Source organism: Festucalex cinctus, chromosome 8 (assembly GCF_051991245.1).
Source record: "Festucalex cinctus isolate MCC-2025b chromosome 8, RoL_Fcin_1.0, whole genome shotgun sequence".
NCBI lineage: Eukaryota > Metazoa > Chordata > Actinopteri > Syngnathiformes > Syngnathidae > Festucalex > Festucalex cinctus.
The window spans coordinates 9,261,020-9,276,027 of record NC_135418.1 but is presented as its reverse complement, the minus strand read 5'-3'; the positions used below and the strand labels follow the sequence as shown (position 1 = coordinate 9,276,027).

Here is a 15,008-nt window from a genome sequence, read left to right as displayed (position 1 = left end):
TTTTCAGGGTGGTTCTGTTAGTTTAGTTCTTTAAAAATGCTTAGTTTTAGTTTAGTTTGTTAGTTTCAGTATTAGTATTACTGGTAGTTTTTTTTTTTTTTTTTTTTTTTTAAATGTGTATTACTTGTGCGCAATATTTTAAAAAAAACACCATGGGCGCAACGTCATCTTAAGGTGCTTTTCTATTGGCTGCTGCTAGATGACGTCACTTCTGCGTGACATACTTTGAAACGTCATTATTCCAGTTCATATCAAAATAAATCTCCTAAAAATCACATTTAAAATCATCCCCAAAGGCTCATGCATTAAATTAATTACCAAAGACTAAAATGAAGGACGTGTTTACTATAATTATAGTTATAGTTTTAGCTAGTTTTGTAAACATAAAATGTAGTTTCAGTTAGTTTTCGTTTTTAAAAAGCATTTTTGTTTTTATTTTATTTCGGTAACAATATTGCTTTTTGAATTTTAGTTTTTTAGATTTTTTTTTTTTTTTTTTTTAGAATAATAAAAAAAAAATTTCATTAGTTTTAGTTAACTAAAATAACCTTTAATGGTACCTGTTTTTCGATACCCTCCCTTCTTATTTTGACCATCTCCAAACATTTTTGTTTTGTTTATTTTATTTGAACTGAGTCAAATGCCATTTTTAGCATATGTCGGGGGCCACTGAAAAATGGACGGTGGGCCGCAAATGGCCCCCGGGCCGTAGTTTGGATATCACTGCTGTATGTTCTTCTTATGATAAATAAATTTTACATTATTTCAGACTGCTTGTATTTACCAGTAATAACTACAAACTGCTCTTAAAGGGCTACTTGACTCATTTAGCCATTTTCAGCAGTAAAAAGACATCTTGTTTATAATTAATGTGATAACTTCATTATTTTCATGTACAAGTAAATAAATACCTTTAAATACACATTTTGCCACTTGCTGTCGACTGAAGATCATGTTTGCTAACATCTAATGACCCAACTGAGAAAACAGGTGAGCGATGATTGTTACCCCCAGCGTTTTATTAGTTTTAGCCCCACAGCCCACCACACTTTTCTTGCAACACACACCAGGCTAAGCTAGCTATTTAGGGCATTTTGAATGGAAGAGAGTGGTTATGACTGATCTGGTAGGCAGAGAATTTAGTGCATGGCCAAAGAGCCTAGAATGATACAAAATTATGACTCGAATACAGGAATACAGGCTCTCATATACGCTGAAGAAACCATGTCTCTCGGCTGGCATGGGAACACCTTGGGATCCCACCGAAGGAGCTGGTTGAAGTGGCTGGGGAGAGGGAAGTCTGGGCTTCCCTCCTAAAGCTGCTGCCCCCACTGTTATGTTAAGGAGTTGGATCCCAAAAACGCAGTCACCAATATTAGTTTCGACATGTATTTGTAAAACAATGTTTCAACTGAAGGAGATGCAACCATCAAGGCTAACAGTGACATGACCAAGATAACAAAGGCTCTTGCATCAGCCAGGGCCAAACGCTAAGCATGGAATGCCCAGTAAGCCATTAACTAAACGGTTTGCATGAAATGTACTCACGGCTAGACGAGGCAGCGAATACTAGACCAGAAATGGCGAGAAGGGATTGTGGATCAAAAGAAAAGGAGCTAGATAGCTAACGATTATTCATTGGGCTGTGGAGGCAGGCAGATTAATCGACGACAAACAGAATGTGCCTTCCGCAGTTCCCTTCATAGTCTGTGGATGACTCTCATTGACTTCTGATTCCATCAGGCAGTTGCCACACAATGGACACAGTCTGAGAGCATAAACATGACACCCGCGACCCGACCATGGATATCGATAGTAAATGGATGGACAGATGGATGGAACTTGGGCTCTCCACGAAACGTAACACAATCTCAACATCAAGATACGTTTGTGTGAATGTGCTTATGTCAAAATGTTAAGGGGCATGTGAAGATTTACCTTGTGCAGGTTCCCCTTGGTGTCTCCCAAGAATGCAATCGTATGTCCCATCCTCATGCTCACTGCAACAGCAGTGAGTCGAGCGGAGGGGCTGTCCAAAATGGTTTCAGCTTCCACAGGAATCCGACTACCCATGGGACTGGGTGTGTGATCAGAGCCACAAGGGTACCTATCGACAGTATTCTAAATGACAGGATATAGGCAGTCACAAAAGGGTCACTGCAACATTGCATGGAATTATGGCTCACAGAATATCAACAGTTGCAAGAAACGTAGATTAACTCTTTGGAGTCATCTGGATTTCCTTATATAGGGTCATAAAATGAGATCTGATTTTCATCGAAGTCTCACCAAACAGTCTTCTTATAGTACAACCTAGGGGTGTTAAAAAAAAAAAATCGATTCAGCGATATATCGCGATACTACTCGCGCGATTCTCGAATCGATTCAATAAAAAAAAAAATCGTGTTTTTTTTTTTTTTTTTTTTTTTTTTTTAAGAGCTCAGAATTGTTCATTCGGTAGTCTTACCGATTCAACATCTTATCATCATTGCCTTTTTTTTTTTTTTTTTTGTGTGTGTGTGAATCGATTTTTAAACTTCCATTTTTAATGGAAAAATATTCAACAAAACGTCTGACTTCGGGTTAGGATTCACACCTTGAGCATGGAAGAATGTTATATGAACGGAACATTAAGCCTTAATATTTTATTTTAATGCTGTTCAAACATGAAACAGATTACAACCTCTATAAGACTGAAATTTCAGATAAATAAATAATACATTTTCATATAAATCTTACACTCTACAAGCTTACTGATTAGTATTTTTTAAATTTGAATGAAAAAAAATCGCAACAATCGACTTATAAATTCGTATCGGGATTAATCGGTATCGAATCGAATCGTGACCTGTGAATCGTGATACGAATCGAATCGTCAGGTACTAGGCAATTCACACCCCTAGTACAACCCCTAGCAAAAAGTATGGAATCACCAGTCTTGGACGAGCACTCACTCAGGCGTTTTATTCTGTTGATCAAACTCAGATAAAAAGCATGAAACAATCGTAAGGTCATTCCAAAGTGCAACATTTTGGCTTTCAGAAACACTAAAAGAAATGAAGAAATAACATTGTGCTCGTCAGTAAATGTTATTTTTATAGAGCAAGTGCAGTAAAATAAATATGGAATCACTCCATTCTGAGGAAACAAATCTGGAATCACTCTATTTTGAGCAGAAAATAAGGATACACCCAGTCAATTTCTTTTCCTTAATTGGGCACCTGCCTCAAATGACATCTGCTCGTTAGTCAGCAGTTAAAAACAGTGCAATAATCACATCTTGGATGGCTTCTGGACCAAGTGGATTGGCAAGAATCATGGCTCCAACAAGGGAGGTGTCCCTTGAGACCAAAGACAGGATTATCAAACTTCTTGAAGAAGGTAACTACACGTATGGTTGCCAAAGATGTGGGCTGTTCACAGTCAGCTGTATCGACGATCTGGACCAAGTACAAACAGCATGGGAAGGTTGTTAAAGTCAAGCGTACTGGTAGACCAAGGAAGACATCTAAGCGTCAAGACAAACAACTAAAGGCCATATATCTTGAAAACAGAAAATGTACAAGACAAATGAAGAAGAAATGGAAGGAAGCTGAAGTCAATGTATGTAACAGAATTCGGCAAAATTGCTTCAAGGAAATGGAATCAACATACAGGAACGCTAAAAGGAAACCATCATTGACGCTTAAACAAAAAAGAACAAGACTGCAATGGGCTAAGGAGAGGCAATCATGGACTGTGGATGACTGGATGAAGGTTATCTTCAGTGATGAGTCACAAATCTGCATTGGACAAGGTGATGACGCTGGAACTTTTGTTTGGTGCCGTTCCAGTGAGATTTACAAAGAGGACTGCCTAGAGAAAACAAAAATTCCCACAGTCCTTGGTGATATGGAGCTGCATGTCAGGCAAAGGCACTGTGGTTAAATCTTCAATAAATGCACAAGTTTACATTGACATTTTGGACAGCTTTCTTATCCCTTCAATTGAAAAAATGTTTGGGGATGATGAAATCATTTTCCAAGATGCCACAGAGCAAAAACTGTGAAAGCAATCCTTGGAGAAAGACGCATCCAGTCAATGTTATGGCCTGCAAATAGCCCAGATCTCAACCCAATTGAAAACCAGTGGTGGAAATTGAAAAAAAAAAAAAAAAGGGTCCACATCAAGGCTCTGACCTGCAAAGATGATCAGGCAACTGCAATCAAAGAGTGTTGGCACCAGATTGATGAAGAATACTGTTTGTCACTCATGTCCATACCTCAGAGACTGCAAGCTGTCATAAAAGCCAGAGGTGGTACAACTAAATACTAGTGATGTGTTTTGATTGTTTTTTTGTTGTCTGTTTTTCATGATTCCACATTTGATTCCTCAGAATGGAGTGATTCCATATTTATTTTACTGCACTTGCTCTATAAAAGTAAAATTTACTGACCAGCACAATATTTTTTCTTCATTTCTTTTAGTGTTTCTGAAAGCCAAGATGTTGCACTTTGGAAGGACCTTACAACTGTTTCATGCTTTTTATCCGAGTCTGATCTACAGAATAAAATGTTCTCTGTGAGTGCTCGTCCAAGGCTGGTGATTTCATACGTTTTGCTAGGGGTAGTAATACCACACAATTACATTTTTATGTATTTGTTGGACACACCCGGCAAATGTTCACAATGCAGGGTCGAAAAAGTATGTGAATCCCAAGTTTATTGACTTTTGAGAGCTAATCGGAGTCAGCCAACATAGCATCTAATAAGTGACAAGATTGGAAGTGTTGGTTAAAGCTGCCCTGCTCTACAGACTCACATCAGTTTGAAGTTCGCTATTCTCTCATGTTTCTGATGTGAAAGAGCTCCTACACTAAAATGTGAACAGCATGATAAACAGGTCTGTTTATACCCATTTTAAATTGAACCAGACTCTGAATAATCTTTATTGGCCAAGTATGTAAAAAACACACAAATAATTTGTTTGAGCCAATCTAGTATTACAGCAACAAGCAGCTATAACAAAGATGAACACTTTGGACGCAACACATAACTACAGAGGGTCGTTCAGCAATGAAGGATAACATTATTGGGCAATACTGAACAATGACGACTGTGCAAATGATGCAGAAGTCAAACAATACAAAGTGATCAGTAGTGTGGTAATTATGATACATCGACAATTGTGAAAATGATGCAGAGTCCTTGAAACTAAGACTTGACTTTATTAATCCCTTTGGGATGGCTCCCTCTGGGAAATGTACATGTCCAGCAGCAATGAGAACAGATAATAAAATAAAAAAATAATTCAATCAATCAATAAATAAGGTTATTACACCAGAGATTGAATTAATAATAATAATAATAATAATAATAAGAAGAAGAAGAAGAAGAAGAAGAAGAAGAAGAAGAAGAAGAAGAAGAAGAAGAAGAAGAAGAAGAAGAAGAAGAAGAAAAATAAAATAAAAAAATAAAAATTCAATCAATCAATAAATAAGGTTATTACACCGGAGATTGAATTAAATAAAGTAAAGTAAAGTAAAGTAAAGTAAAGTAAAGTAAAGTAAAGTAAAGTAAAGTAAAGTAAAGTAAAGAGCATGTTGTCACGCCGCCACCGGCGTGACGGCCCATGCTTTTATTTTGTGTCCATGTTTCCTGTCTTGTTTTGAAAATCCTAACTCTCCTCTCACCCCAGGTCACTTGCCCTTCCTGCCACTCCCTAATTACCGGTCCCCGCCCATGATTACCACCACCTGCCACCAATCAAGACTCACAATAAAAGCCACCTGCATTCTCCCCTCAGTGCCGAAGTGTCACAGTCAGTGCATGGAAGCGTCCCACAGTCCTTATGTCCTCGTTCATGTTGCCAAGTGTTTTTGCCTTGTTTTTGTGCCTTTTCCTCCCCAGTGGAGCGCCTTTTGTTACCCCTTTTGCCTTGTGCCCTTTTTTCTCCCTAGCGGAGCGCTTTTCGTTGTCCCCAGTACCTTTTGCCTGTTTTTTCCTCCCTAGTGGAGCGCTTTTTGTTCTCCACTTTTTTGCTTCCCTGTTCTCCTCTCAGCTTGAGAGGAGACACCTGTTGGCCGGAAATAAACCTGGTGCCTTGGTGGCTTACCTTACGCCTGCGTCTGAGTCCTACCTTACCTCGTCGTGTCAGTACACTTCGGTCGAGGCTGCACTGCAGAGCCAGGAGGCCCGGCTCGACAACCAGGACCGGATCCAGCAAACCATGCTGTTCCAGATTGGGGAATTGACCAGCCAGGTCCACGAGCTGGTGAGCCTCTCACGGCATCGAGCGCCAGCTCCCACCGGACAAATTCCTCATCCTGAGTTCTCCGTACCGTCCACGCCATTCACCGGGGTAGGATTAAGACTGGCCTCCCCAGAACGATACTCCAGTGAACCCGGGCGCTGTCAAACTTTCCTCACGGAGTGTGACATACATTTTGAACAGTTACCACAGGCATTTCCCACAGCCCGATCCCGAGTGGCCTTCATGGTGTCGCACCTGACGGGACGGGCCAAAACCTGGGCAACCGCCGAATGGGCCAGGGATTCCTCGGTCTGTCAAAGCGTACAGGACTTTCAAGCCGCTTTGCGCCAAGTCTTTGATCCAGAGAACAATGACCGAGAGAAGGCACGAGCACTGAGCCGACTTCAACAAGGCAAGGAATCTGTCAGCGATTACGCTGTCCGTTTTCGAACACTGGCAACGAACAGTGGCTGGAACGCCATAGCTCTTCATGACCATTTCTTGAAAGGACTCTCACCTGCCATTCAAGAACTTCTGATTCCCGTAGATCTCCCCACGGACTTGGACGCTTTAATTTCCCTCGCCATCCGCACAGATCATCGTCGCCAGGAGCTGGCTAAGATCGGCGGACCTCGAAGGAGGGAGGAACCCACCTCCTGGTCACGGCCACCGGAGGCCAGAAGGCCGCAACCCATCTTTCCTTCCCGGCCGGAACCAGGAGAGGTGGACCTTGCCCGAGACGAACCCATGCAACTGGGAAGGGCTCGGCTTTCGCCTGAGGAGAGACAGCGCCGCCGCCGAGAGGGCCGTTGCTACTATTGTGGTGGTCTTGGACACTTGGTGGGATCCTGCACCACGAAGGGCAGCTCACCGGTGAGTTCTCCGTCACCCCGACCCGCCAAGAACCACAGACTCACGCAAATTCAGATAACCCACCACAACGTCACCACAGATCTGTCAGCCCTCATCGACTCCGGATCCGACGAAAGTCTCATGGACTGGGAGCTCGTAAGGCAAATACGAGCCTCCACCGAACCCCTTTCCTCGACCATCCAGGCTCGAGCGCTGAATGGCAAGGAGCTCTTCAAAATCACCCACATCACTGAACCTCTGGGAGTCCGAATCGGATCTCACTTCGAGACTCTCCGCTTCCATGTTTTTCATGCATCATCCCCCACTTTGGTTCTGGGCCATCCATGGTTGCGTCTACATAATCCCAGAATCGACTGGAACACTGGAGTCGTTCTGGAGTGGGGAACGGACTGCATCTCTCACGGGTTGTAACAACCCGCACCCCGAAACTCCACAGCCCAGGTTCAACAGGTGACTCTCGTCCCACCGGCTCAAGAAGAGTACCCGAACCTGCACACTGTTCCCTCCTGCTACCACCACTTGCGGGAGGTCTTCAGCAAAACCAAGGCCATGACTCTCCCTCCACACCGACCATATGACTGCCCGATCGATTTGATTCCCGGTTCAACCATTCCCAAGGGGAGACTGTATTCGGTCTCAGGACCCGAACGCCAAGCTATGAACAGTTACATTGATGACTCCTTGAAGGCCGGCCTCATCCGACCATCTTCCTCACCTGCTGGCGCAGGCTTTTTCTTTGTGAGCAAAAAGGATGGATCCCTACGCCCATGCATCGATTACAGTCCCTTGAATGACATCACTGTTAAGAACCGGTACCCCTTGCCCTTGATGTCCTCGGTGTTCGATCAGCTGCAACAGGCCAAGATCTTCACTAAGCTCGATCTCCGGAACGCCTATCACCTCATTCGGATCCGCGAGGGAGACGAATGGAAGACGGGCTTCAACACTCCTCGGGGACATTATGAGTACCTGGTCATGCCATTTGGCCTCACGAATGCTCCAGCCGTCTTCCAGGCCATGATAAATGAGGTACTCAAGGACTTCATAGATCACTTCGTGTACGTTTACTTGGATGACATTCTGATCTACTCTCCTGACCTAATGAGCCATCGAGACCACGTAAACCGAGTACTGCAACGTCTTCTGGATCACCATCTGTACGTGAAAGCTGAGAAGAGCCTATTTCACGTTAACACCATCTCCTTCCTGGGATTTATCGTTTCACCAGGGAAGGTCGAAATGGACTCGGACAAGGTCAGTGCCGTACGAGAGTGGCCCACGCCGGACTCTCGGACGAAAGTTCAACAGTTCCTGGGCTTCGCCAACTTTTACCGGCGCTTCATAAGAAACTTCAGCACCATTGCCGCTCCCCTACACGCCTTGACCTCCCCACAAGTTCATTTTTTATGGAACCCGGAAGCCGAAAAGGCCTTCAAAGACTTAAAAGCACGCTTCACCAATGCCCCAATCCTCAGAGTCCCTGACCCCAAACGCCAGTTCGTGGTGGAGGTAGACGCCTCCAGTATTGGAATTGGGGCGGTACTGTCCCAGCGTTGTCAAGAGGACGGCAAGACACATCCCTGCGCATTCCTCTCACGTAAATTATCCAAGGCTGAACGCAATTACTCAGTCGGAGATCGGGAGCTTCTCGCGGTAAAAGTGGCCCTAGAAGAATGGAGACACTGGCTGGAAGGCGCCGAACTTCCTTTTGTGATCTGGACCGATCACCGGAATTTGGAGTACTTACGCCAGGCCAAAAGACTCAATCCTCGTCAGGCCAGATGGTCCTTGTTTTTTAACCGTTTTGTGTTCTCGCTGACTTACAGACCAGGCAGCAAGAACGTCAAGGCGGATGCGTTGTCAAGAGTCCACGAATCCGAACCATTGGAAGCCGAGCCTGAGACCATCCTGCCCCGGGACTGCATAGTTGGAGCCATGAGATGGCAAATTGAGGACAATGTCAAGGAGGCACTACGCAACATCACTCCCCCCACGTCTTGCCCACCACGTCGACTCTTCGTGCCTGAGGAGATAAGGTCTCAGGTGATACACTGGGCTCATACATCACAGCTGTTTTGTCATCCTGGAGTCCGCAGGACCATGTATGCTGTTGCCAGGAGATTCTGGTGGCCGGCAATGGAATCCACCATAAAGGAGTACGTCGTTGCCTGTCCAACGTGTGCCCGCAACAAGACTTCGAATCAGTCCCGGATGGGCCTTCTCCAACCGCTGCCAATCCCATCCAGACCATGGGCAGAAATATCATTGGACTTTGTGACCGGACTACCCCTATCCCATGGTAAAACCACAATTCTCACAGTTGTCGACAGGTTCTCCAAGATGGTTCACTTCATTCCACTATCCAAGCTCCCATCCGCCAAAGTTACAGCCGACATCATGATCCACCACATATTCCGGTTTTATGGTTTCCCTCTGCACATCGTCTCCGACCGTGGACCACAGTTAGTCTCCCGCTTCTGGACACAGTTTTGTAAAGCCCTAGGTGCCAAAGCCAACCTGACGTCTGGATATCACCCTGAGGCCAACGGACAGGCAGAACGACTAAATCAGCAACTCGAAACCGGACTGCGATGCCTCGTCTCCCAGAACCCGACTACCTGGAGCACTTACCTGGTTTGGGTCGAGCTCGCACACAACTCATTGCCCACCTCTGCCACAGGTCTCACCCCGTTTAAATGCGTCCACGGCTACGATCCACCATTCTTCGCTGACCTGGAGGAGGAGGCAACGGTCCCCTCGGTCCAGGCCATGATCCGTCGGTGCCACAAAGTCTGGTCGGCGGCCCGGGCGGCGCTACAACGCCAGGGAGACCGGGTGAAGAGGTCCGCCGACCGGAAGAGGAGACCGGCACCCGAATACCGCCCAGGCCAACGAGTTTGGCTATCAGCCAAACACCTCAGACTCAAGGTACCATGTCCAAAGCTGGCCCCGCGATTTGTGGGGCCTTTCCCAGTAACCAAGTCCATAGGTCCCGCCGCCGTTCGACTCCGCCTGCCAAGATCCCTCAGAGTTCATCCAACATTCCACGTCAGTCAAGTCAAGCCGGTCCACGAAAGCCCACTTGTGCCCTCCGAACCCGACCCACCCCCCCCAGAGATGATTGAAGGCGGCCCCGTTTACAAGGTCAGGAAACTCTTAGATGTGCGTAATCGGGGCCGCGGAAGACAATACCTAGTAGACTGGGAGGGATACGGCCCGGAGGAAAGACAATGGGTCCCCTCCCGGTTCATTGTTGACCCCTCCCTCATTGATGAATTTTATGAAGAACACCCTGACATTCCTGGGCCGTCGAGAGCCGGCCGTTGAGGGGGGGGTACTGTCACGCCGCCACCGGCGTGACGGCCCATGCTTTTATTTTGTGTCCATGTTTCCTGTCTTGTTTTGAAAATCCTAACTCTCCTCTCACCCCAGGTCACTTGCCCTTCCTGCCGCTCCCTAATTACCGGTCCCCGCCCATGATTACCACCACCTGCCACCAATCAAGACTCACAATAAAAGCCACCTGCATTCTCCCCTCAGTGCCGAAGTGTCAGTCAGTCCATGGAAGCGTCCCACAGTCCTTATGTCCTCGTTCATGTTGCCAAGTGTTTTTGCCTTGTTTTTGTGCCTTTTCCTCCCCAGTGGAGCGCCTTTTGTTACCCCTTTTGCCTTGTGCCCTTTTTCCTCCCTAGCGGAGCGCTTTTCGTTGTCCCCAGTACCTTTTGCCTGTTTTTTCCTCCCTAGTGGAGCGCTTTTTGTTCTCCACTTTTTTGCTTCCCTGTTCTCCTCTCAGCTTGAGAGGAGACACCTGTTGGCCGGAAATAAACCTGCTGCCTTGGTGGCTTACCTTACGCCTGCGTCTGAGTCCTACCTTACCTCGTCGTGTCACATGTTAAGTGTCCAGTCATGTGGAATACTGATCAACAACAGTTATGCAAATAAGGCTGAGTGCCGAAGCAACCTGTACGATAACAAATACGGAAATACTATCACAACAGGGATGTCATGTTTTGGTTTGGTGGGGGTGGGTTTTTGTTGTCTTTTGGTCGTTTGTCATGTGTTCCTTGTTTCTTCCCTTGTCCCGTTATGTCAAACCACGTCCACCTGAGTGTTTCTTCCCTTCCCAGTGTATCCACCAATCAGCTTCCCCTGCCACTTGTGTCTTGCCCAGCTGTGTCTAGTCATTGTCATTAGCCTGTGTGTATTTAGTCCCCTGTTTTCCGTTCGGTTCTTGTGGAGTCATAGTATCTGTTGTGCCTGTTGTTGTCCCTGTGTTCCATGCCATGCCATGCCTTGTGTTTGTTTTTTGATCTCTGTCACGACGGTGGGGTGTTGGTGGCAGGACCCAAATGCAGGAGGCAACCAAAAAACAGGGCAAGGCAGGGATGCAGGTAAAAAAGGGGATTTAATTAACAAAAACTATAAACAAGGTACTATGAAAAAATTAACAAGATCAAAAAACAAACACAAGGCATGGCATGGCATGGAACACAGGGACAACAACAGGCACAACAGATACTATGACTCCACAAGAACCGAACGGAAAACAGGGGACTAAATACACACAGGCTAATGACAATGACTAGACACAGCTGGGCAAGACACAAGTGGCAGGGGAAGCTGATTGGTGGATACACTGGGAAGGGAAGAAACACTCAGGTGGACGTGGTTTGACATAACGGGACAAGGGAAGAAACAAGGAACACATGACAAACGACCAAAAGACAACAAAAACCCACCCCCACCAAACCAAAACATGACATAACCCCCCCCTCAAGGGACGGCTCCCAGACGTCCAACATAAAAAGTCCAAAAACAAGGGCGGGCGGAAGGGGGCACGGAGGAGGGCACACGGCCCACCCATCCATCCCAGACAAAAAGCAGTTCAGGAGGGCGTCCTCGACGCCCGACAAGAGAGTCCCAGCGGGGCCAGTCAGGAGGGCGTCCTCGACGCCCGACAAGGAGCAGAGGTGGCGGCGGGGTGTTCGCCGCCAGATGAGGAGCAGGAGACGGCCGCTGGCCGGGCGCCGCCGGAACTGGTGCAGGCGATGGCGGCCGCTGGCCGAGCGCCGCCGGAACAGGTGCAGGCGATGGCGGCCGCTGGCCGGGCGCCGCCGGAACTGGTGCAGGCGGTGGCGGCCGCAATCCATGCGCCGCCGGACGAGGAACAGGAGGTGGCGGCCGCAATCCATGCGCCGCCTGACGAGGAACAGGAGGTGGCGGCCGCATTCCATGCGCCGCCTGACGAGGAACAGGAGGTGGCAGCCCAGGCGAAGCGGCCAGGGGCTGCGGCGGCCCAGGCGAAGCGGCCAGGGACTGCGGCGGCAGCGGCCCAGGCGAAGCGGCCAGGGGCTGCGGCGGCAGCGGCCCAGGCGAAGCGGCCAGGGGCTGCGGCGGCAGCGGTCCAGGCGAAGCGGCCAGGGGCTGCGGCGGCAGCGGCCAAGGCGAAGCGGCCAGTGACTGCGGCGGCAGCGGCCCAGGCGAAGCGGCCAGGGACTGCGGCGGCAGCGGCCCAGGCGAAGAGGCCAGGGGCTGCGGCGGCAGCGGCCCAGGCGAAGCGGCCAGGGGCTGCGGCGGCAGCGGCCCAGGCGAAGCGGCCAGGGGCTGCGGCGGCAGCGGCTCAGGCGAAGCGGCCAGGGGCTGCGGCGGCAGCGGCCCAGGCGACGCGGCCAGGGGCTGCGGCGGCAGCAGACAAGGTTCCGGAGCGAGAGGTTGCAGCAGACAAGGTTCAGGAGCGAGAGACTCCAGCAGACGAGGTTCAGGAGCGAGAGGCTGCAGCAGACGAGGTTCAGGAGCGAGAGGCTCCAGCAGACAAGGTTCAGGAGCGAGAGGCTCCAGCAGACGAGGTTCAGGAGCGAGAGGCTCCAGCAGACAAGGTTCAGGAGCGAGAGGCTCCAGCAGACGAGGTTCAGGAGCGAGAGGCTCCAGCAGACGAGGTTCAGGGACTTGAGGCCTGTCTGACCCGTCACTCCCGACGCCACGGAGCAAAGCCAGTACCTCCTTTAGCCCTGCAATGGCTCGGTCGCAGGCTTCAAGCCCCTCCTTCTGCCCGGCAATGGCTCGGTCGCAGGCCTCAAGCCCCTTCTTCGCCCAGGGCTCCCATTCCGCCATTGCCCCCGCTGGGTCCAGTTCTGGTGGAGTCATTCTGTCACGACGGTGGGGTGTTGGTGGCAGGACCCAAATGCAGGAGGCAACCAAAAAACAGGGCAAGGCAGGGATGCAGGTAAAAAAGGGGATTTAATTAACAAAAACTATAAACAAGGTACTATGAAAAAATTAACAAGATCAAAAAACAAACACAAGGCATGGCATGGCATGGAACACAGGGACAACAACAGGCACAACAGATACTATGACTCCACAAGAACCGAACGGAAAACAGGGGACTAAATACACACAGGCTAATGACAATGACTAGACACAGCTGGGCAAGACACAAGTGGCAGGGGAAGCTGATTGGTGGATACACTGGGAAGGGAAGAAACACTCAGGTGGACGTGGTTTGACATAACGGGACAAGGGAAGAAACAAGGAACACATGACAAACGACCAAAAGACAACAAAAACCCACCCCCACCAAACCAAAACATGACAAGGGATGTGCAAAATGTCACTATGGAATTATACCTCAACTGTTTAGGGAGTTAATAGCAAGAAGCAACTGGAATGTCTGCTGGTTTTAGTGTGCATAGTTCGTTAGCGCCGAACTGAAGGAGCTTGAAGAGGTGGTGACCAGGATGAGAAGGGTTCAGAGAATGTTGTCTGCCCTTGTTTTAGGTCTGACAGTCCTCAAGAGTGGTTAGGGGGGCACCCTCTTGACAGTTCTAACTGTCTGTTGCAGTTGGATTTTGTCCTTCGTGGCAGCTTTTTCAGGATGGAATTGATGTTGGTCTCACAGTTCAGGCTCTGAGAGGCAACACTAGCCAGGAACTTAAAGGGCTCAACAGTTGATACAAGATGGACAAGTTCAGACCATCTAGTCACACATTTTCATATGGGCAAGGCTGAGCCAACCCCGTGTGGGTGGGTGGTCAAAACAGTATATGAATAGAAACTATTTTGGACAGATTAGACTTTTTCCGCATCCAGCAGAAAAGTCTCCACAGCTGTGTACTCTATCTTTCTGGTACCGCCACATCTTATTTTTCATCTATATAAATAATTTAGGTAGTGACTTAAAGCAGGCGAAGGTTCATCTAGATTAGGGTTCATCAATTCCGGTCCTCGAGGTCCTGAGTCCTGCAAGTTTTCGGTGTTTCCGCCCACTAGCACACCTGATTCATATAATCAGCTAATCAGCAGGTGTGTTGGTAGGCGGAAACATCGAAAACCTGCAGTACTCCGGACTTCGAGGATCGGAATTGGTGAACCCTGATCTAGATGATACTATTGTGTACACCTCTGCTACATCAGTTAGTGAAGTACTTACATGTTTATAATTACATAACCCCTTTCCTGGCCTCTCTTCACTGGCTGCCCGTAAAATTTAGAGTCCATTTTAAGATTATTTTATTTGTTTTTAAACCTCTAAACGGTCTTGCCCCACCTTACCTCGCTGAGCTCTTGCACCCCTACGCACCTGCCTGGTGCCTCAGGTCAGCAGACTAGACACAATTGGAAGTACCGAGAACAAAGCAGAGGCTGAGAGGGGATCGAGCCTTTGCAGTCGCCGGTCCCTCTCTTTGAAACGACCATCCACTAAATATTAGGCATTCTCCCCCTTTATCTACTTTCAAAACCCGTCTTAAAACCCATCTGTATACTTCGGCTTTTGGCGCACCATGAGACTTAACATTGTTTTGGTGTTTTGTGGTGTGTGCTGTATTTTGTGTTATGAATTTGATGTTTATTTATTTATTTATTTATTTATTTATTTATTCACTCGCCTGCCTCTTATTAATTTA

At 47.8% G+C, this 15,008-nt stretch overlaps 1 protein-coding gene across 1 annotated transcript in view; it reads right to left on the bottom strand.

Annotated features, from left to right (window-relative positions):
* Positions 1–15,008, bottom strand: part of plxnb1b (plexin b1b) — a 143,389-nt gene that overhangs the window by 62,165 nt on the left and 66,216 nt on the right. The window contains exon 5 of the mRNA XM_077528653.1: positions 1,939–2,121. Coding sequence (XP_077384779.1) covers positions 1,939–2,121 — 183 coding nt within the window. The remainder of the gene's footprint in view (positions 1–1,938; positions 2,122–15,008) is intronic.